Source organism: Panthera leo, chromosome C2 (assembly GCF_018350215.1).
Source record: "Panthera leo isolate Ple1 chromosome C2, P.leo_Ple1_pat1.1, whole genome shotgun sequence".
Lineage (NCBI taxonomy): Eukaryota > Metazoa > Chordata > Mammalia > Carnivora > Felidae > Panthera > Panthera leo.
The window spans coordinates 95758678-95783924 of NC_056687.1; the positions used below are offsets into that span (position 1 = coordinate 95758678).

At 36.9% G+C, this 25247-nt stretch overlaps 1 protein-coding gene across 1 annotated transcript; it reads right to left on the bottom strand.

Moving 5' to 3' along the window:
- Positions 1–990: 990 nt before the first annotated feature.
- Positions 991–25024, bottom strand: SEC62 (SEC62 homolog, preprotein translocation factor). Its single transcript, XM_042954996.1, is given in 9 exon segments — positions 991–2410; positions 6455–6574; positions 7502–7562; positions 10129–10221; positions 10476–10511; positions 10513–10681; positions 16016–16121; positions 17056–17164; positions 24922–25024. Coding segments are annotated over 9 exon segments (1200 nt in total). The 5' UTR covers positions 24958–25024; the 3' UTR covers positions 991–1940.
- Positions 25025–25247: the final 223 nt, after the last annotated feature.

The window sequence follows — 25247 nt, forward strand, 5'->3', positions numbered from 1 at the left end:
CTATCGTTAAGGATGTTATTTCCCCCAGGGACCACCAGGTATTTATAAAAATTTGTACTAACATTCTGTAAGAATCCACAAACATCAAGAAGAAGCTGACTTTCTTGTCATGCTCCAAATGTCTTTAAGACTAGACATACTATATATATTATAAAGAGCTTTAGGATAAATATTGAGTGCCTGGGTCTTAACACAGTAGTAAAAGTTAGGTCATTTTTTATTTCTGAAAAACACTTTTGGTACCATTATCATACCCCAAAATAGGGATTAGTGTTACTGGTGATTAAGAAGCTCGAAGCTGTAATTATGCATATCCTTCCTGTGAAAATAAGCAGTAGCAGCGTTCTGAAAATGTGAGGGGAAAACACCCAGGCACTTAAATCAATGAACATTTGCCGGGAGGAAACTTATTAAAATGACTGTAGCCTTGACAGAGTTGCATTAACATCAACAGCTGTATTTCTGTCCACTTACAAGGAATACTATAAAGAAGCAGTCAAGTCATGTTTAATAAAATGTGTCAGTATGCAGAAAATGCCTTTTTTCACAATTAGAAAAATTTAACATCTTTAGTCAAACACTAGATGGGAAACAGCCTAAAGAAAAAAAACCTACCCACAACACCTATTTGAACTACAAAGCAAAATGCTCTGTGACTGAAGGAAAATAATTTAATATTCATCATCATTTTAGAAGTGTCTAAATCCAAGGAATGATATTTTATGCTCATAGGTAAACACCAGATTTTTCTGGAAGATTTGTAACTAAGGTAATGCAAGGCATAAAATCAAACTGCAAAACTAGTTCAAAGCACTTAAGAGTCCAATGGTTCTCTTATGTTTTCTTTTATGTTCTTTATTTTAAATGGATTATTTTAGAACAGTAAATTATCTTTCATAGAGGTGCATCCTGGTCTGGTAATACAGTACCTCCTTTCTGAATGTATCGATTTAAGATAAATCAAAACGAACATTAAGGCATACAAACAGCTACTTTAAGTCTGCTCTTATTTATTAAGGATCTTTTTAACTCATATTCAAATACATGGAATGTTGGCACAAAACTGAAGCTGCTGTAGAAAGAGCACAGATGTTCTGTGGGTTATTGAAACTTCCATTTCTCTAAAAACATACCCTTACATGGTCTTAATTTTACAAATTTAAGTGTTGAGAAAAATGTCTAAATAATAAGTAACAATTAAAATAAAATGTTTATTTGTAAATTATGTACAGAATACATTTTACTTTACGACAAGGAAATGGGAAGAGCCATCACCTTCCAACCAGTGCTGTTTGCTTCCTCTGTTGGAGATGACTATCTTTCTCTGAGTCAGATGTACAAATCAGTTTGGATTTCCTAAGTTGGAAAAGGAGAATTTGTAGCTAAACTAAAAGTGTTACTGCACCATTACTAGTTGGCTTGTTTCCACAAAATGCTTTTGAACCCTGCTAACTCAGAATCCCAGAAATTCCCTGGTATACTTTTATAATCAACCAAAGCTTAACTATCAAGAACAAGGAGTTTAAGCATTTCATTTTAAAGAAACTGTGAAATGGCTACATAACTACGCATAATCTGAAATGTTGGTGTTTCTCTTTTATCCCTTTTGGTTATTTTGATTAATCTAACAGTAAAAAGCCATACAACTATCAAAAATGCCATTAATCTAAATATCATTGTGGAAAATGCATCTTTGATAACTATCAAAACAAGTAAGACCTACTTATTGTAAAATTATCAAACAGATACAACTTATAAATGGCTTTAGACTGTACCAATAATAGTATTCTATGAAATGAAGGACTGAATATAATTGCTTGGATGTCAAATACATTTCAGCAAATGGATTTAGAGAATGCTACAAATGTCATGTGTACATTAGGACGATCAGCCAACATAGAAAATCCAACCTCTTGCACTTTAGTCCCAAATTAGTCAGATTATGATTTTTCATGGGAAGATTTAGTTGTTTCTCCATCATTGTCTTCTTCTTCCTCTTCTTCACAATCCCCATCTGTTTGCTGCTCCAGTTCCTCTTTTGTGATCATTTCAAAATCATTCCCATTTCCACTACTGTGCTGGGATCGGTCATCTTCCCTCCTGTCACTGTCTGTGTCCGAATGCCGTTCTCCACCCGAGCCTTCTGTTCCAGGATTCCCTGGTCCTACTTTTCCCTCTTCATCTTCCTTTTTCTCACTGTCTGACTTTTCCTCACTGTCGGACTTCTGCTGCTTTTTGGCTTCAGATTTCTCATCTTTCTTTAAGTCTGCTTTTGGTCCTTTATATTCATGTGTGTACAGAGGCCTGAAGGAGTCAATGAAGCCCACGTCAGCAGTCAGATTTGGCAAGAACCAAAAGTGGTGCCTTCCTCCAGTTATGAGCCAGATGATGAGAAACAGAATGCAACGAGCTATAGGAGAAAAATGGCTCTAATTGAATAATTCAAGCATTGACTCAGATAGCAAGGAATATTAATAAAACACTGAAGAAACATTCAGAGTTTATTATTTGCACATTACATGTACCTTATATACAAACAATGAAATCCTAACTAATCTAGCAGCAACCACAGTATTCCAGGCACAGAACATTCTGCTCCGATGCTGAGGGCACACCTGACTACATCGTATATCAATAAGCACAGCCATCAGTTAGATCTTTCAGTATGCATGAGACTCTGATGTAAGAAAAAGGGAACAGAGTAGTAAGGGATGAAGGATATCTTAAGAAGCCTTTAAAAGGGAAAAAGCAAGGCTGCACCCTGACTTTCCTAGTAGGCGCTTTTGCCTTTGTGAGGCAATTACTCTGTAGAAAAATATTAAAAATTACACTCTTCATGACCATAGTAGTATACATATAAAATAATCCTGCATAGGTTGTTATATACATGTGCATATATTACTACTGCTGATTTTAAAAGAAACAAAAATACATTTCCAAAGGGCCCTAAATATATCATGGATCCAAGACATGTGCATACTCTGCCTAAATGGTGAGTCTTCTAAGTAAAATTACACACTTCTGAACAATAAAAGAACATTTTTCTAGCTACAATTTTGTTAATTAACTATGTCACTTCTGCTTATTTAAGGATGATTCCTCTCCTAATATTAGGAAACAAAGCAAAGATTGCTTAAACAAATGGCACTTGAGGTTTTTCTCAAAACTCAAACTCAAAACTGTGGTTAGATAATGGAAGAATTTGAGAATTTTAAAGTTTAGGGCAATAAGTTATCACAAACCCAAACCCTAGTATTTCATATAGTTTTCTCTTCATCTACCAGTTATACAGAGCTATGTGATTTTCCTGTTTTGTTTTGTTACATATCAGGTCTGCAAAAAGCTCAGCCATTTGTGCCTCCTCCATTATTCTGCTTTGAGTAAATAAAAGGAAATAGTTATAGCTGCCTTGACTTTTATGAAGCAGTAATTTCTATTTTCACAAAGAACATAAATATTCTGAAAGACTGTACACATTAATGTCTTTTGTGGTACAAACAGAAATGGCAAATATGTTTGCAATTATGATTTATTAATAAATTCCACTGATAAAAAGAAATGTCTTTTAAGGAGGCTGCACATTTTTTCTCCAAATAAAATTATGATACTATTATAGACTTTGTAGGGCTGTAAGACCAGTGGTCCATAATATGAAATTTTGGCTCAAATCCAACGAAAAGCAATATGGAAATGGCACAAATGAAACTTAAATTCTCCACATATATAAACTGGGCATAGCAGAATCCTAACAGGTTTTACAGTTCTTCCTCTATGGGGCATTAGATTACCGGGGGCAAAAGTGAAAGAATCATGGGAAAACCATTGTGATATGTACTGTCACACCATCCTTATACTAAACGGGACCCATTTAGAAAACCGCCAAAGGTCTTATACATATTCAGAGTAGCACCAAATAGAATTTTGACTAATATATAATACTTCATAGGATAATATAAAATAAATATCCAGTTTATAACTCAGCTACAGATCAAAACTATTTGAAAGTATATTTGGAACTCTAGTGCCTAAGAGAAGTAACAAAATGTTGGGTTTGTTTTCTGCTTTAATTTACAAGATTATTTAATCTATAATGCATACTTAAATCCATAGGATATTTAAAATGAAAGATGATAGAAAACACTACTGAAAAAATGATATTTTAAAGAGCAAAAAGAAAGAGCTTCTAAATTTTCAGGGATTTGAGAGCCAGAAAGTACTAATTTAAGTTTATAGCTTCTCATTCTTTTTTTTTCTAATTTTTTAAAAACATTTATTTATTATTGAGAGACAGAGCGTAAGCGGGGGAGGGGCGGCGGGGGGGGGGGGGGGACGGACACAGAATCTGAAGCAGGCTCCAGGCTCTGAGCTGTTAGCAAAGAGCCTGACGCAGGGCCTGAACCCACAAACCGCAAAGTCATGACCTGAGCTGAAGTCTGACGCTTAACCAACTGAGCCACCCAAGTGCCCTAATATAGCTTCTCATTCTTGATGCAGGTAGTATACTACCACTAGTTAGCTGCTTCACAATCTTAGATATAATTTCTTGGCCCACAAATGCACTGTTACATGCAGAACCATCAGGGTATTTTCTGAAGGTGACTAAGCTAGAAGAGGGAAAATATGAAAGGTGGGTGAAGAAAGCTTCACACAGTCAGAGATCACAGAGAAAAAAGAGAAACCCATAAACATGATAAACTGAATGAAAATACTACATAAGCTATAGGGTGCAGTTAGTGGCACTAACTCAGGACACCCTGATGTCCAGGGTGAAGGGTCACGCAGAGGCAAATTGCTAGGACTATAGGAGTAATGCTTTATTTTATTTTTTTTAACGTTTATTTATTTTTGAGACAGAGAGAGACAGAGCATGAACGGGGGAGGGGCAGAGAGAGAGGGAGACCCCTCTCAGACCGTGAGATCGTGACCCGGGCTGAAGTCGGACGCTTAACCAACTGAGCCACCCAGGCGCCCCAGGAGTAATGCTTTATAACACAGCAATCTATTATGTATCACAGAATCTCAGAATAACATTTGCTCAGTTCAGATAATCTTGGTCAAAGTATGTCCTCTAACAACAGATATTAGGTCAATAATGTGATTTTTTAAATTTTGTATAGGAAGTACTCTCTTATGCCTTGGTGGAAAGGTGGATTTGTCAGTTAGGGAAAATAATCAGAACTTAGTACCATACACCAATATAAAATCTAGGTGGATCAAGGAATAATATACTGTATGTAAGTTTAAATATCAATACACAGCTTTAGATAAGCTGAGAAAAACTTCCACTTCTTTCTCAAAGTAAAAAAGTTAAATTAAATCTGCCTACCCTTTATGGAAATATCTTCAAAGACTAGGATTTTAAGTAAAATAATGGTTTTTTTTCCATGGTAAGTAATATACTCATTGTAAAAAATACAGACAAGTATAAAGAACAACATTAAAATTATTCACAACTACCACCACTCTTCATATTTAAGTGCATTTCCTTTCAGTCAGATCTTCCCTGGCACTGAGTGATTCCATTTCTTTTCTTTTTTTTTTAAGTTTATCTATTTATTTTCAGAGAGGAGAGGAAGAATCCCAAGCAGGATCCGTGCTGTCAGTATGGAGCCTGACGCAGGGCTTGATCTCCAGAACCGTGAGATCATGACCTGAGCCAAAATCAAGAGTTGGACACTTAACTGACCCATCCAGGAGCCCTGAGTATCTCCATTCCAAACAAACAAACAAACAAAACAAACAAACAAACAAACAAAACTTCCTAATTAAACAGGCAAAAAACGATTCCGTTATCTTAATTTTACTGTTTGACTACTAGTGATAAGAATTTTTCAGCTATTTGTTAATCGTTTGTTTTTAATTTCCTCATTTGAAGTAGATTATTTTTATATTGTTTTGTCTTTAGCTATAAAGACCCCATTCATCAGGCGTGTAAAAAAAACATTACTTATGTCTCCTTGTTTGATTTTTAAAAACCATTTATAACACATTAATGCATCTAGAATTTATTTTGGTACACGGGTGCAAAATTTTTCCCCAAAATGGCATTTACTGAATTGAATATATATTTATTAAGCTTATACAATTTAAGTATTTAATACAAGTTTCATTTGCCTTAAGTCAAAATACAAAAATGTCTTACTAAAAGGATTATGTCTCATAAATCATCAACCATCGTAAAAATATTAGTCTCTGTGATAGCTAAACTTTAAGCCATATCTACATGCAGATGAAGACACATTAAATACTTTCTTCACAACAGACCAAATCTAATCAGGTACATATTCTACCTCAAGCTTGAGTCAGTTTTGGGATATGACCCAAAAAGTAGGTCCATATACTCCTTGATTTGCCTACATTAGTGTTGCAATTAAGCTTTACTTGAAGCTCCAGATTATAGCCCAAATTGCTTGGTATGTTCCTTACTGAGGTCAAATTTACTAATGCTACTTACCAACAGCAAGAAGAAGAATGCTGGCTACAAAGCAGCCTGCCCCCACACTGAGGTAATAAACACCTACTCTCATTTCTGCTGGCCAAAGCGGGAAGAGGGTGGCTGCTATCACTGCAATTACTAGAACAAGAAATGACAAAGTTACATAGAGAACTTTTAGATTAAAACTTAAATGGCTTGGTTGCAATAACAGTCATCATATTCCTAGGGGGAAAAACTGAAATATAAACATATTAAGACATATAAAATTGCCATTTTTATAGATAGAAAATGGTAAATTTTATCAGCCATTTCATATAGCTCAACCTAACATTTTAACTATTACTCTTGGAGGCTAGGATTTTTCTAGTATAAATTACATATAGTTAGAAAAAAAGTGTTGTTTAAAAATGTGACATTGTCAGCTCCTTAAATGATCAACTGCTGCTGCTTTCAAGCAATGTCTTATTGTCTGAATGTATCTGTCTACTAACTAGAGGAGCTGAAAGAAACAACCTCCGAACAACACTAAACCAAAAAATGATTCCACTCTGAAGATTCTGAGTCTGGGGCGAAGCTCTGGCACCTACAGACTGAAAAGCTCAGCAGGTATTCTGATGGTTTTTCGGTAGTTAGGGAAACTGGATACAAGCACCTCCAGTTTTTTTTCTAAGTACAATGGGACCATATGGAATAATCAGAAGAAATCAGAAGTCTGGTTCTAGGTCTTTAGAAAGCAAGAAAGATCAGGATTCAAATTCTACCTCTATCATTTATAAGCTAAGTAATTCTAGGCAAGTTTTTTAACCCCTTCAAGGTTAAGTTACCTTATTGCTGATTATTGATCACTGTATTTCTTTACCTGTGGACCACCTTTACCATTTTTCTACCAGGTTGTTAATCTCATTTTTGCTTTAATGTCTTGTAAATATTTTTCTCAGCTTGTCATTAATCTTCTAACCTTATTTCAAGTACACCTCTTTTAAAATAACTATTTTATGTTAAATATTTTTCTCTATGGCTTTTGCATTTTTATTTTCCTTTCTAAATTTTAGAGATTGTACTTACCAAGAATTAATCCCATGACAAATGTTTTAAAGTGAACCGGGTCATATATCCACACAAATACCTAGAAGAATCAAGAAACCCCAGTGCTTAAGGTTACATTAGAAAGTTAAGCTTAATTCTGTATCGTCTATAACAGTCACTTCCAACTTCTTCACATATAAGAACTAAGTTTCTAAGAAAACAAATTCCAAAGACCCTTCTTTCAGGAATAGTGTTTCTTTGGGTATTTATTCAGTTAGAAAAAAAAATTTTTTAAACTATAAATTCCTTAAGGCACTTAAGTAAATTTCCATGTACTTGCATGCATTTAACAATTTGTTCATGTGTGCAAACCATTGCTTATTTTCACCCAAAGAGCAGCAACTGTGTAACTTTATGTTCCTAATGTAATGGTGCACACTGGTATAAGGAGAAGCAGTCTGGGCTAAGAGCACAGTTAAGATAGATTCAGCCAGGCCCTATTACAGATCCAGCAGCAATCAACTCTACCTTATTCCCTCTCACTGATGAAACACAAAGAATCATTAATGAAGATCCATGCTTAGTGAACATAAAGATTCCATGACTAACTGCAATAATTTCATTGCCTCCTCCCTTGTGGAGAGTCTGTAGCCCATAAGCTGAATCAGGAAACTCTTCCATTTCCTGATTCTATTTTGACCAGAACTCTATTGTCTTTGATTTCATTCTATTTCTAACACTGGGGGTTCCATTTCTCTTTTTTTAAAAATTATTATTATTTTTTTTAATTTTAGAGAGAGAGAGAGAGCATACACGTGAGCAGGGGAGAGGGGCAGAGGAAGAAAGAGAATCACAAGCAGGCTCCACATAAAGCGAGGAGCTCGTTCTCATGACTGCAAGATCACATGACCCAAGCCACACAGAATCTGAAGCAGGCTCCAGGCTCTGAGCTGTCAGCACAGAGCCCAAGGTAGGGCTTAAACTTATGAACCACTAGATCATGACCTGAGCCGAAGTCGAATGCTTAGTCAACTGAGCCATCCAGGCGCCCACCATTCTTCTTTTTTAACTGCACATTTCCCCTAGGAATCAGACCCATAGACATCACACCTGCCAGTAAGCGTTCTAAAAATCCAGTTTTTAAAGACACTTCCCACTTTTAAAATTTGAAAGCATGTTGCCTTCTATAGAACAAAATATAGTATTTTCAGGAATGCAAGCACTCCTGCTTTTGCTCAGGCTGTGTCCTTCACCTAATAGATCTGTACACTCCTTCAGTGTACCTGGTAATCTGCCAATCATCCTTCAAAACTTAGTTCAAGTGTTCAAGGTCTCCAGACCCTCCTTATCCTGTCTTAAATTTACTATTCTTAACTGATGTTCTCTTATCCTAACAGTCACCAACCTATGATACAGTAATATGTTTAAAAGCTTGTATCTTTGCTAGACTACAAGCACTTCCAAGAAGAGAATTTATCTTATTTATCATGCTTTTCCAAGCACCTATAATGTCCTTGCATATAGCTAATGTTTGATGTTTAACTGAAGGTGTTTGAACTTTCACATTAGGGGAGAACTGTGGTCTTCTCTTCTAGCAGTTCTTAACCAAGGGTTCACATCAGAATTGTCCTGGGACACGTCAGACAAATTACACACATGTGCCACCCTTATATTCCATACTACAGATTCTCATGCAAGTATGTCTAGGATGAGCCAAGAGCACATATTTTCTGAAAAGCTTTCCCAGAATTTCAAACTCATAGCTCTAGGAACCACTACTTTATATATACTACTTTTGTATTAGATACAACAAAAACAAATATGCCTTGAAATTCACAAGAATTCAATGGCCAGTATATAACTAATGTTTTTGTATTGGTTAAATGATTAAGTTAAGTAGTCTTCATGGAAGGCTACCATCACACAAATCTTCCATTACAAAAGAAATAAATACAATTTCCTTGAATAAAGCATTAAGTAACATTGAAAATCTTAGGCCTCTAAAGTAGTGTATAGTCAGTGTATAGTCTGAATATAAAAGACAGAAAACTATTGGTGCCCTCCATTAACCATTCTACTCTTTTTTCTTTGATAGTAAGGAAATCCTGCATTTTAGCTAGGCAAATGACCACCAGTACAAAAAGCACATTTCTAACACTTTACTGCAGGTAGGCATGACCATGTGACCAGGTTCTGGCCATGGCAATCCAGGCAGAAATGCAACTGCTAGCCTCCTCGAAGATGTCCTTAAAGAGGAGGCATGTTCCTCATTCTCCTTTCTTCCTTTGGATGCAGATATAAGGCTAGCTGTCATTTTGGACCATAAGGTAACCTTTACTAATTGCCCCACACAGCTGCACCATAGAGCTGCCATAGCTGTACTACTAAATTTCAGATTTAACTGATGAGAAACAAGCATCTATTCTGTTTTCAACCACTGTTATTTCAGGTTTCCTATTACTCACAGACAGCTGAACCTAATTCTGGCTAATATTCTATACATTTTTTGTAACTCTAATTCAGAGAAATTATTGTTTTTTTTAAAAAGTAGTGCCTATGTGGTTAGATTTACCAAAATTACTTCTTTTCTTAGTAAAGTCATCACAGATAACTCTAAAAACTCCTATGGAAAACTGGATTTCTATTTATAAGGTAGATATGCTCACCTCATTTCCATCCAGAAAAACTTGATCATCATGTGGCTCAAGTTTGAATTTTTTCTTAGTTTCCTTCTTTTTAGGAGTTCCTGGAGTTTCTTCCTATTAAAACACAAGTTAAGCAGAATGAAAAAAAAAAAAACACAAAAAGGAAAAACAATAAGACATTCATTCATAGTCAAAAAAAGTTTCACTATTTGAGACACAGAAATAAAAATTCTCAACCATGGTATTCGTAAGAACCTTAATATATTTATCTTAAGTGGTTGCTGCACAGCATTTCAAAAATGCTCATATGCCAGTGATCATGTGCAAATAATAATTTTTTATTTTTACTTAAAGTTAGCTAAAATCACCTTTTTGGATTCTTCCTTTTCACCATCTTTTTTTTTTTTCTTTTTCCTTTTTTGTCTTTTCATCCTTTAGATTTTCTTTCCTGCTCTTTTTATCTTCTTCTTTTCCACTTTCGGCTTTTCCTTTCTCTTTTTCTTTTTTTATGTCTTTATCATACTTCATTTTCATTACTTTTAGTGCCCGGTGAAAAAACTGCTTCTTTAAAAGCCTATGGGAAAAATGGCATGATATTACACTCCTTATCAATTATATAGATATAGACTGAAAAGAAAAAACACTAACCCCTCTGCCCCCCCCCCCCCCCCCAAAATGAGCAAATATACACCGGCAACTCATGAAAGAAATTACAACTAGTAAATCCATGGAAAAATAGTCAACCCACCTCTAATCAAAACATGTACTGCCAATTTTATTACATAAGTTTTTCATCTAATTTTTATTTTTCAACCATATAATTTAGATATAACAGATTACAAGTTTGGAATTATCCTTATGAAACTTTTCTCTGAATTAAGAGTAAATCAAGATGCTTCTTTATTTAATGTTAAATTTCAAATTCAAGAGCAGATAGAAGGGGAAAATAAATAAAACAGTTTAAGAAATGTTAGCAGATTAAAAATGTGCCCCTGATTTGAATGATCTAAATCGTGTTTTCAGCAGTCTTCCTTGATGTTATTTTTTTCTCTCATGATTCAGCCTGCCACTATTATGAAATATCTTCAATTAAGTAACGAATAACTAAATATGCTAAGGTGATATTCCTGGACTCTGAAAACAACCACAGCAGTAACAAACTGAAAATTGTACAATATACTGGCAAAACACCAAGTATTCCTTGTTTCACTAATTTCTCTCAGTGCATTGTTCTTTATTCAGTAATTATTTTTTTCAAACATTCCTACCCGAGGGCTTTTGCTCTGTATGCCCTTCTTTGCCTGGAATGCTCTTCCCTCAAACAAGAATGTCCTTTTGGTTCACTCCCTCACTTCCTTCAAATGTTACCTTCTCAACTAGCCCTATCCTGTTTAAAATTATAAACCCATCCCCCATCCTCTCTCCTGTTTCCTGTTATCCTAGCCATTGCATTCATCTTCTAACTTAATATATAATTTATGTCTGTTTGCTCCCTTTACTAGCATAAACTACTTAAGATATCTTTGCTTTATTCATTTCTTCATCTGATAAGCTTAGAAGACCCTAAATTAAGTCAATCTAAGTGGTAGTTCTTTTCTAGCCTCACAATCCTACTCAAGAAACTGAGTTGCCCTTACTTTTGTTACCTAAAAGCCATCCTTTCAAATCTTATGTTCCAGTTTCAGAGTTCCTGATTTGCTTCTTCGTTGCTTCCTTGATAATGTACAACTACCAAACACAACATACAAACTAAGTCTCAAATCCACCATCTGTGGCTGCTGACTGCCCACCTTTCTACCTCCACTACCTCCACTACCTCCACTAATGCCTGCTCCAGCACATCATACCACTTCTTAACTAAGTGCTTTCTTCCTGTCCAGTGACCACTTATTTCTGGTCATTATGTTGTGCCCTCTGAGGCCTCTGTTTTGAACTGCCTGGCTGGGCTTTATTCTGCTGCCCAACTGGGGTCCACTCCATGAACATTTCCACAAAACTAATTTCTAGGTCTTCTCATTTGGCCTTCTACTTGTTCACATCTACACAGCATAAAACTCTGCAACTGTCTGAAATGTCCCACAGACTGTACCATTAGTATCTGCCACCCATGTGCAGTTGATCCTTGAACAACACAGGTTTGAACTACGCAGGTCCATTTATACACGGATTATTTTTTAATAAATACAGTATGCCCTACAAGTGTATTTTCTCTTCCCTATGATTTCCTTAATAACATTTTCTTTTCTTTAGTTTACTTTATAATACAGCATATAACACATATACCACATACATGTTAATCAACTGTTTATGTTCGCGGTAAGACTACCAGTCAACGAAAGCTGTTAGTAGTTAAGTTTGGAGGGGAGTTAAAAACATGAATTTTTGACTGTGTGGGGTTGACACCCCTTAACCCTCAGGTTGTTCAAGGGTCAAATGCAGACTATTAAACAATAAAACTGGTGTCGAACAAGTCATATTCAGGTACATGAGCTCAAATACCACCTCTACCACTTAACTATGTGGGTTTGGGTACATTATTTAATTTTAGTAAAATTTCTATCTCACAATCACACGTAGATTGTTATTAGCATGATGCCTGGAATATACGTACTCAAAGTAAGCAAACTTTGCTATAGCAAAACCTTGAATTTCATTTAATAGTTACAGAATATACATACACATACTTTGGTTTCACATTATTACATTATAGCATCAATCTATTCACTAGTAAGTAAAATTATTGACATATTCCTTGACAGGTCTTTAGAGAATGCCTACTTCAACTCACTCTATGACTGGAAAAGTGAGATGACATTTACTATTGTAACAAAACCAGTGCCTTCATTGATTTAACATATCATATAGTACAAATCACTCACACAAAGCTCTCTTACATTTCCACAGAACTACTTCCTTCTTCCAGTATGTTCTGCTCCCTTTGCCAGGATTGACTGTCCTTTCTCCCATTGTTTGCTGGGTAATCACCTATTTATGTTTCAAATTTTGATTAAACCTTTTCTCTGTGAAGCCATTCTTGACGTTTTCTCATCCCTGTCCTCCTTACAGAACACAATGCATTGTAATTAGTCATGAGTCTTCTCTAAAAGGCTAGAATATGTACTTTGGAGGTGGGGACCAAGTCACAGTCATCTTTGTATTCTTGGGGCCTGGAATACAACAGATATTTTATAACTGCTGAATACACAAATGGATTGTTAAAAGCAGCTTATGCAAAGTCATTAAATTGTATTTTTTCCTCACCTCTTACTTTTTTTTCAGGTTTAACAAACATTTATTGAAGCCAGACATGTTTAAGACTTTCACCCATGTAGCAATAGTAACGTTTTTTTAAATACCCACGCTGTGCTAATTGCTATGGAGTTACACTAAAGCAGAAAATAGTCCTATAACTGCCTTCAGATATGGCTGGCAGGAAATTTTAAAAACTGATTCATATGCAACAATTCTCAAATAGCTAAGGGGTATAGTGTATGAACTAACTTTATAAATGCTATAGAACCTTAGATACAAAGATTAATGTGGGCTGGAGGACCTGTGGAATAGCACATGGCAGAGAGAGAACTGGAGGGATATTTAAATTGAGAGGCAGGCAGGATTGACAAAAAACCATTTGGGGAAAATGGCAGGTTATGATCAATGAAAGACCAGAAAAGAATGAGTGTGGTATATGAATGAGAGTGAGAAAGACATTACTGGAGTAGTGGGTTGGAGATGCGAAGTCACATGTAGAATTAGATTCATACTCAAAGCAGACCATTACGAGGCACAGAGCACATTAGAAAAGGTTGCTCTTTGTATCATTCTACATCTTCCTGTTTTGTTTTTCTTCAGACTCCCTCAAGTCTACTGATCAACTTCATAAAATGAGACTACACAAATATCTCTGTGGTTTTATTTGTAGTCAGGATGGAACCCACGAGGGCTGGCCATGGCTTATCAGAAGTGGCTCTGAAACATTTAGGTAGTTATGCTTCTCTATTTCCATGTAGAAAGGACACAAACAACCTGGCATGAATGGGAATAACATCTACAATGAAAAGTGAGTATATCTCTAGGTCTTTAAGGCTCTTCATGTAACAAGGGATCAAGGCTCCTAAAAGGACAAGAGATGTGGATTAGTACTTGCTGCTCTCTCTGGGCTCACAGATTTAATATTCAAATAGTATTGACAGATGAATCCTTCATCTTAATTTGCTTCATTAAATGCATCATCATTTTGTTGGAGGAGGTAGTATATCATGGTGGTTAGGAGCATGGACTATGGAGCTAGAGTGTTGGATTTAGAATTCTGGCTCTACTACTTTTGAGTACATTACCTAGCTTCTCTGTTTTTTCATGTATAGTATCTTAATTTTCACACCATATGTAAAACAAAAATCTATTTTTGAGGCAGGCAGAGAAATTTGCACTTTGGAACTCTATAGAAATGGCTGTAAAGAAAAATACCAGGTACATCACTGTTAGCTCATTCCTGCCCCAACAGTGAAATTTTCATTGTTTTTGAAAGGTCCAACAGTGACTCTACTTTTTGGCAACTAAGAATTTTAAGAAATATTTGATAGTTCTTTAACATCACAGTTTTATTTTTTGTTATTTCGTTTTGTTTGAGAGAGAGAGAGAGAGAGAGAGAGTGAGCTGGGGAAAGGAGCAGAGGTAGAGAGGTTGATACTCACTGTGGAGCCCAATGTGGGGCTCAATCCCATGACCCTGGGATCATGACCTGAGCTGAAATCAAGAATTGGATACTCAACTGACTGAGCCACGCAGGCGCCCCTAACTTCAGTTTTAAAACCAGGTTGGGAAACAGTGGTTTTTAGAGGGGTGTCATGTGACTGATACTTTAAATGCCATTAACCAACATATTAGCAAATACTATGTGTATCTCCCTACCAAACATAAAATAATCTAAAATGTAAGATTCCTACCAATTATAAACTTCAGTGATAAAGACAAAATTTGGTTTATTTATTTTTTTTTAATTTTTTTTTTTTTAACATTTATTTTTGAGACAGAGAGAGACAAAGCATGAACGGGGGAGGGTCAGAAGAGGGAGACACAGAATCTGAAACAGGCTCCAGGCTCTGAGCTGTCAGCACAGAGCCCGACGTGGGGCTCGAACTCACGGACCGCGAGATCATGACCTGAGCCGAAGTCGGCCGCTTAACCGACTGAGCCACCCAGGCGCCCCAAAATTTGGTTTATTAACATCTTAATAAATATGCCTAATTATTTTAGTAAGTAAGCCAAGAGAAAAAACTGAAAGAAAAATCAATATATTTATTTTCAGAGGAAAGTGGTTTTGGTATACCACTCACCATCAGAAGTTTTTCCCAAAGGAGAAGTACCTATTATGAAAAACATGGATATGTTACTGAACTATCTATGCTTCACCATGGAATCAAGAAAAGGCAGATGCTGTGGTTGCCTTGATTTTACAAGGAATACATTAGCAATCACCAACAAAATAAGGAAGGGTACCTGACTGACTAACGCCATACAGGCACAAAAACAAACAACCCAGATATAACAGGTCTATTAGGAATCCCTGTCAAAGTTTTGGGAAAGACTCCCTAGCCATTTGCGTAGAAAAGAAAGACTTTTTTTGGTTACTTTTAACACTGGTATAGGATTTGTATTGCTGACCTTTCAGCTCGGTCAGCCTGGCAAATGTATACAAATTAAAATTATGAAAATATCATAGTCTAAAACCAAATAAATGCATTTCCAAAGGTACTGAAAAAAATCCAGGTTGCATGAAAAAGCTCTGTTTGAGCTATGTTCTAGTATCACTACATTTAATGATAAAAATGGGGAAGGAGCTTTAGGACTATGGCAAGTATTTTTAAATCACTACTTATGTTATCCATCACTAAGAAATAAACACTACCTGTTGCAGTAGTCAACCACAGACTCCCTTGTTGTAAATAAAGCTTCCTCTCCTTTCTTGGCCTTTGCCCACTTTGAATCCAAAAGGCAATCCACTGCTTTTGAAGCTAAAGAAAAAATTTATCATTTTAAATTATGTATACATGGGAATTTATGTCTAAGTAATAATTTATAAGATATTCTGGCATCAGAAAATAAAACCAAATTCAAAGGAAATTAATTCGGACATGATCATGATAGATAAACAATTCCTCAAAACTTAAATTTGTGAAACACAGCAATAAGGGTCTTTTTAAAGTAATGTTGGGAAATAACTGACATTCAAAAATATGAACTAAGACCAGATATATTATGTGGAAATGTTCTAGACAAAAACATTTAAAATCAATATAAGTATCATTCTTATCACATAATCACAATTAAATGTAGAATAAACTAACCAAAAATCTTCCCGACAGTAATAGAAATTCTGTTATCAAGTTTACCATGACCCACTGAGAAATAAGCTCTGTGAACAATCTACTGCTATCACAAGAAGAAACTAAATATAGTATGTCTGATGAGACTAGCGTTTATTTTACTTTCATATTATTTTTTTTTCAACCACTATTTATAAGCTACAGGGCCACATTATAGATGACATTAGCTTATAATGAGGTCCTTTGGATTATGTGAAGAACCAAAGCTCCTACATTGGTTCCATCAAACTTGTTTCCCATTGAATTCTATTCCAGAGTTTTACAAAAAGATTATCTTCAAGTACTTTTACTATCTGAACAAAATGTAGTATTATCACTGAAAATAAATCCCATTAAAAAAAATTGCAACTAGTGTTATTACAAAGCACTTTCTTTTGTCTTTTTACTATTGACATTTGTAATCAAAAAAGGCAAGAACAGGATAATCAACTGCCATATGTCCATCACCCAGCTGCATCTCTGTACAATACTTGGAAAGCACTTTTAAAATGTCTACATATCTCAAATTTAGGTATCTTCATAAAATATGTACACTAATAGAATTTTACTGATATAATCCTACCAATAAAATAATCAACTCGGTGCCCCATCATATTGGTGGACTTTGTTGGACAGTTGAATCGAAGATACTTGGCTACAGCCTTCTCTTCTTTAGATGGTTCACCAACTTCCTGCAAAATAAGAATATTTAGTGTAATCACTTACTTCACAAATTCATGTGTTGAATTTACATATGTGTTCTACAAATCTTTTAAAGTGGAGTATAAGCCTTTCTTTCAAGTCTTCTCTGGAGGAGACCTGATAATATACACAAAAGACAGAATAGAGATTTAAAAAATTACATGTTTTTCAAATACTTGTTGATAGGGCCAAAACCTGCCTCTTCACCTCAGCTAAGGCATTTCTGTTGAGTTGTTTTTCCAGTATGGTAACTACTTTGTACTAGCTCACCTCACTCTTGCCCGGTCTTTTTTTATAAGCCACAAAGCAGTAATTTAAAAGATTAAGAGGTTGCCAGTAGTGAGTGCCCAAATGTCAAAGTAAGTAGAAACAGGTGCCATAAGTAAATGTTAAATTTAACAAAGCTATGTACCCTGAACAATGGACAACAAACTACAGGAGGAATTCCCAAATTAACCAGAGAGATCTGTCCCAGTGTGGGAGCCATAAGAATACTATTTCAGATACTAAAGAGGTGTATTCTCTTCCCTTTCAATTACTCCTGTGTACGTCTTCTCCCCACCTATATACTGAAGAAAATGAAGGCAATCTACATTTGTATACATCTGATACACTTTTAGAAGTTGTTGTAGTGCTATAAGCTACAAAAACAAAAGTACTGTCTTTAATTACATATGTAAGCATGATACAGAGAGCACTCAAGCAATATTCTCAGCAATGTATAATCTAAACGTGAGTAATTTCGGGAAGGTCTGTTTCTTAAATGAAGTGTCAAATATTCGTAAAGAACTATCTGCCAAGAATCTAGATGCTGAAAACAATTAATGCTAAAGACAGTTATGTTTTAGATAAGACATTCTAATAACACAAAATAGAAAAAATAATCCAAGTTATCAGTCTTTATGTCAGTTTTCCCACAAATTTCAGTTAAGTCTGAATTCAGTTATGTTTGATGAAAATGAGGAACAATGAACAAACCAAAGTACCAGCTTCAATTTTATCCTGAAAAGGGAGTAACTTGTTGGATGAAGTGAAAGCCTGTACTTTGGTTGTTAAATCACCTGGCAGCTACTTCTCATATTTCTTACTCTGCATTTTCCAAATCCTCTTCTCCCAGTTGCCCAATTAACAGTGTATGATTCTTATACTTTACTAGTACCCCATCTGTGGGTTATGTGTGGCAATAAAAATTAAAAGTTCAAACTATTCAATCCAAATGAAGACTACAGTAAAAACCAAATATTTGCGTGAATAAAAAACCTTTAGTTTTATATAGAAAAATATGTATCATACAAAAGTAGAATCTTGAAAACATTGCATTTCAAAATTAACACTATTAACAAAAATTAATTCACAAAAGTTAACACTCCCAGTTCACTAAAACCACAAGGTTCACAATGATTTGAACCACAAAGTATACTTTCTGACACACTAAAAGGTGAAAAAAATCTACATTTCAATTTGTGTGTGTGTGTGTGTTTAATATTTATTTTGAGATCGTGCACAAGCAGGGAAAGGTCAGAGAGAGAGGGAGAGAGATAATTCCAAGCAGGTTTGGTGCTATCAATGCAAAGCCCTACACTGGGCTCCATTTCATGAACTGTGAGATCATGACTTGAGCTAAAATCAAGAGTTGGATGCTTAACCAACTAAGCCACCCAGGCACCCCTATATTTCAATTTTTGAAATCACACTAACATATATTAACATGTTAGTATCATATGTTAAATGATAGTATTAAATTCTGGTTGAATAATACAATGCATTTCTAAGAGGCTCATCTATTAGTAAATAATATCCTATATATTTGTGTATTCCAAAAAGTAATATTACAAATAGTTGAAAATAATGAGCTACTACTAATTGGCTCATGGAAACCAATTCTATTTTATTATCACACCCACCTATGCTCAATTTTTTTCTCATTTGATACATCTGTTGTCAATGTAAAGTTTTTTGTAATCAACTGATAAGTTATTACTGTATATGCTTGATTAAAAATAACCATGGGAAATAAGTCTAGATAAACATAAATTGTTCAAATACATACTTACTGAGTGTATACCTAGAATACCTTTAGGTGCTTCAGTTAATACCAAAATTTGTAAAGCATGATACCTATCTTTTGTTATAATTATACAAAATAGCAATTGTTATTTTCCAAAATCGTATCATACATATTTCTCAAGCACATCAACTTTAGGCGTGACAAGTCTATACTCATACTAGCACCCAATCAAACCATTTACTAAACACAGGTATAAATGTACTCATCTACTGATTGTTGACAGAGGCATCACATGTAAAATCTGATATGAGGATACACAAGAAATGGAAAAGTCTATTTATTCTATTATTATATGATACAGTAGGGAATCTGATACTACACGAATCCATAACACTTTTAAACCTCACTTTAACAACTAACTTCAAAGTTCACCACTCTTCTAACAACATCAAGACAGACTCAAGTAATCTACTTTTATTCCTTTTCCCTCCTTGGTAAATTAAAGATACTACTAAGCAACAATGAACAGAAGAGACCCAGAAAATATGGACTTGGATAATCTTTCCCAAGTAGATACAGTTACTTATCCAGTTACTTTTTTATTAAAAAGTATCAATAACTTCCCTTGAAGTAATTCCCTAGAAATGTAGTGAATTCTATCAAGATATTGGTGTAACACAACTGATAACCTTCCTTGCTCCTTCTTCAAATCTTAATAGGTTTCCAATTTGTTTTGTGAAATATTATGAAATGTTCATTATACCACATATAAGTTATCATATTGTAGAATGCCTTTAAGAGAAAAGTATAGAATTTGTTCCATCTGCTGGGGCTTTGAAGCCAGATAGAAAGATTCTGGCTTTGAAGCCTGAAGAAGCCAGAAAGAAGACTACCAAGAGAACATGACCATGGGAAGCTGGTTAGGGAGATCCTGCCATGGAGTCTCCACTCTCACTGCTGCCCTGCTAAAGCCTAAAGAGTATAAAACAGTCTTACTCTCTTCCTGTTTACGCATTAGACTATAATACTTCCCCTCTTTGTTCTCTTTTGATGTGAACAAATCTTCAGAATATTTTCATAACTTTTCTAGAAACCTTCTAACAAAAAGGTGAAGGCCTTTTGGGAATAGCATCAACCACTAATAAAGAGAAGCCAGGGGTGCCTGGGTGGCTCAGTCAGTGAAGTGTCCGATTCTTGGTTTCGGCTCAGGTCATGATCTCACGGTTTGTGGGATTGAGCTCCCCACTGACAGCATGGAGCCTGCTTGGGAGTCTCTCTCTCTCCCTCTCTCTCTCTCAAAATAAATAAAAAAACATTTAAAAAGTCTTAAAAGAGAGAGAGAGAGAGAGAGAGAGAGAGAGAGAGAGAGAAGCCAGCTCATCAACCCTTAAATGAAGAGAACTTTATAGCTCAATGAATGAGCTCAAATGTCTTAGAAAGCAAAGAGCCAATAAGGTTTTTGAGGCTAGACTGCCATCTTTGCACCCAAATACCAAGATGCTGGCTGCTGCAACTCACAACCCAAAATTATATAAGCTGGTTAGAACACTCTTTTTAAATTACTTAAATGCTATTTTTACTTTAGAATAGATCAACATGCAAATACTGTAATGAAATAGGGGTTATCACTTTTAGCTGTATTTTATTTTAGCCAGTAGTTACAAGAATTTTTTTGAGAAAAAACATTAGATCAAGAATCAGTAAGCCAGTCTTTGGGGTGCCTGGGTGGCTCAGTCAGTTAAGCATCTAACTCTTGATTTCAGCTCAGGTCATGATCTCATAGTTTTGTGGGTTTGAGCCCTGTGTTGGGCTCTGCACTAACAGCGTGGAGCCTGCTTAGGATTCTCTCTCTCCCGCCCCCTCTCTCTTTGCCCCTCCCCTGCTCGTGCTGTCCCTCTCTCAAAAATAAATAAACTTAAAAAACAAAAAAAAAGCCAGTCTTCTATCTTACAGAATTTTCTTAATTGTTACATTCAGTAGAAATAAGTTTGGTTGATCTGTGAAGTAAGGAAAAAAGAAAAAGGTTAGTTAACAAATTATAAATTCGTATCTTCATGCAAGCAGTGTAAAATATTTGTGAAATGCAAATAGATTAACAGAGTAAAACCTGAAAGCTGGAGGAGGACTTAGGTAAATTATATGCTTAAAGTCACACAGCACGTTACTAATAAAGCTTCACAAGAGTCTCTGTATCTTGACTATGACAGTGCCCTTCTGTGTTTGACTCCTATTGCAAGCCCTCCAGTAAGCCTCTGGGTGAGTTTTCGGACTTAGGACTGGCTTCATGGGTTCTGTCTTATTTTCTTCAGAAGGTCTCAAAGAGTCAGATTATATAGTCACAAACTTTCTCTTTCCTTCCCTTTTCTGAAATTAAGCATACAGGCCCATGACATGTCAGGGTTTTACTGCTAGGAAGACAGATGGGTACAATAAAATTAACTGAGATGCAGATTACCAAAGTTCTAAGAATTAGGAAGCCATTTAAATGTCCCCAAACTCAACCGAATACACATAAACAGAATACTAAATGGGAGGTTTCTCTCTTTAGCAGGGACAAGTCGTGTTAAATCTTTATGTTATATTATTTAATATAAGGACTTCAGGGTTAAAGTATTTCCGAAATTTTTTTTTTAACCACTGGGGAGGTATAAAGAACACTCAACTGGGAACTAGAAGACTTGGTCTAAATCTGGTTTTACTACCTTGATGACTGACTCTGGGTCAAGTCACATAACCTCACTGAACCTTAGTTTATCCATAAAATGATGGTGATATATTAGATCAGTAAGTTTTATACTAGTAATACTTTTAGATGTAGGTCCCAAAAATAGTTTAAGGACAATGAGTATGGGATAATGGTAGGGGGTACCAGGTTATAGGGCTTTACCATCTTGCTTTTCCCATAAGAACGGCATTTGTGCAAAAGGATTCCAAACAAATTCTACTATCTGAAAATCCTTCTCAACTCTAAACTTTCATGACACCAGGATTCCAAACCAGTAAGCACTTTGCTAACCAATATGCACATACTGTATATTTTTTAAAACTTGCATAATTCATTTCTTAAATCTTAAAATTATTTATTTTCAAATGGTTCATTAATTTGTATTGAGATCACTCTCATTTGAGAATCTCAATCATTAAAATCTCCTAACATTAATAAACATGTAGCTCACTTCCAGTTTTCAGTGATCAGTAAAGTGAATCCAAGAAGAAAGTGTGACAAAACAGTCCCCTTCTTTCCAACTTTGATGGGATATCAGAATCTGAAATTATGTAACACTAGAAAAAGCAAATGAATTAGCTACTTTTCGAAACTCTGATATTATACCAATCATTTCTTCCAATATAAAATTACAAGTCAAGGTCACTTGAATTTATTAAACATAAGAATCTTTTCTAAATATGAAACATCAAGTAACAAACAGGAAACTCAGCTGATATTACAGACTTTTTTGCCCAAAAGTCTTATAAAAGAATCTTTTCTGTAACTTAAACTCTGAACTTTGACATTACACTTGATCTTTTTGTCCAAAGTGAGGCCAATATTACAGTTTCTGATTTGGGGGGTAGGGGGGGACCCAAGGAGATTGTAAGATATTGTACACTTGTATTAGTTTGTTAACACTGCACAGCAGTACTCCAAATAGCACTCCCAAGATCTCTACAACATTCTAGTACAGCTATGTGTAAACCTCCAGGATGGGAATAATAAATGTTAGTATGTTTTTATTTAGGAATATGCCAAACTGATGTTTAACAATCGGATCCTCACATATATATCTAACCCCCAAATTCACAGCAGTGGATAAATAGCTATATTTACGGAATTCACAAGGTGATGGTTTATTCACTGAATGGATAGCTGTTAATCTTTCTTCAGTACGTCAGAGTGCTTCACAGAAACCAAAACAGCCAACCCAAACCTTTCATCCTTTTGGAGAAGGGGAAAGGAAGGAGTTACAGGCCAAACACTCCTAATAACGTCTATAATCTTTAATAACAAGTCACTGACTCACCTATTTTTGCAACAACCCTACAACCTCTCCTTTTTTTGAGGTACATATCCTTTCTTACAATTTGTAAGTCGAGGTGAAAAGTTAAGTAACTTGCCCAAAGTTACACAACCAGTAACCGGTGAAACGAGGGTGCAAACAGAACACTGTGGCTCAAGCTTTAGGTCCCTGACACAACCACCACTACACAGCTTCTCCATCTACCTTACTCTTTAAGACAGGATCGAGACGGGAAAAAAAAAGCCGCAGTTCAAAAGTGAGTAAGGTTCACCTTCACAACGTTAAAGCTGAAAGCGGGCAAATACTGCGTGCTAAAGGGCATAAAATGCACTCTGTGTGTGAGTTTACGTACGTGAGTACGCATTTGACTGGCAACTTCAATACAAACTCTAATGCAAGGGTGATAACACCAAATCCTGCCACTGGGAATAGGGTCATTAGAAACTTCTTCCATAATCCCCTTAAACCCTGCTTTGATGACCTGTTGGAACCTGGGGGAACTTGTCTCTGATTCTCTTCTGCGCTCTGCTCGGAAGACTTTCTTACTTCTGCCCAATCCCACAAGTCCAAATTTACTCACCGCTGGCATCTTCCCCCCCCCCCCCCCCCCCCCCGCCCCAGCGCTTCCTAGTCTTCAGGAGAATTTTAACGTGCATGGCTCAGATCAACTCTGGTGTAGTCCAATTAAGTCATAAATTTTTTTTTTTAATGGAGGAATCAAACATTACACAGAAAAAAAGTCATTCTAGGCAATGAAATCCCAAGAAACAGAAAGTCAACGATGAGTGTCACAATTTGTGATTGGCATCGTAACAACTCACAACATTTTATCCATTTGTGATGCCGTCGGAAGGTTTCTAGGCAGATAAGCTCAGGAGGCAACGACTAACAGAAATCGTCCTGAGTCTAAGACGTTCCATGTGTTTAATCCTCTTGGCAAAAAGCTAGAACAACAGGGGGAAAACGGCAGGGAAGATGGGCACAGATGACAGGCATGTGGAAGGAGGGAGGCATGTTATGTAGGTTATGGGGCCGGCACGCTGGCATGTGAGAGGTTTCTGGGCGCGACCAGGTCGTCGCAGTACCAACGACGCTGTGTTTATTTACACCGTGTCGCCTGGAAGAAAGCCGGAAAGCTTCAACTGGCCTGTTCCTAACACTGAGAAAGGAGGACATACGCAACTGAACATCTGGATTGCCAGACCGTCGCCCGGGCCCCCGGGGCAGCTGACCAAACCTAGGTTACTCCCTCACCTACGTTCCTCCCATTCGCGCACAAAGAACCGAATGCTTTAGGTCAGCCCTCCGCCTCCTCCTACCCTAATTACCATGGCCTTAATTTCGGGATAACTAAGGCGAGAGGATGAGGCAGAAAAAAAGGAGGGGAGGAGCCCGGGGAGGTCGGTGTCTGAGCTCGCGAGGAGGCCTGGGCCGGAGCAGCCACAGGAATCCTAGGCTGGCAGACGCGCCTCCGCCGCCGATTCCGAGCGCGGCGCCTCTTACCTTCCGCCGCTGCCCCACCACCTCCGCCTCGGTCTTTGCCGTCGCCAACACCGCCCCCCCTCAGGCCCCTCACAACGACGCAGCCCGCGCCCGGAGGCCTCGCGGAGGAACCCCCACCCCGTCTTGCCCTCGGTTTCGCTCGCCTTTCCGGGGGCTTCCCTCGCTTCTTCTACTCCCGAGCGCCCTGAAGCCCCCCTACCCCGGGGCTCGCCTTTACTACCTGGATCCGCTTCTTGTGTCGCCTGCGTTCCGCCATGTTGGCCGCTCCGCCCGGTTCCCTCTGACGTGGAGCGAGGAGGGGCGGAGAGGGGGGGGGGGGGGGTTGGAAACCTCGCGAGAGCGGGCCGTGGGCCCGTTATGTAATGTGGCGGCTGGCGGCTAGCGTCCGGCGCCGGGCGCCCTGGGAGGGAGAGGGCCCGGGCGAGGCTGGGACCCGGGCCGGCCGGGCTATGTTGACGCCTTCTCGCCCCTCCTCACTCGCTCCTTTTGTTGCGGGAGCTGGAAATCGCTGGGACGAGAAGGAAATGGAGAAGTGGTTCAGAGAAC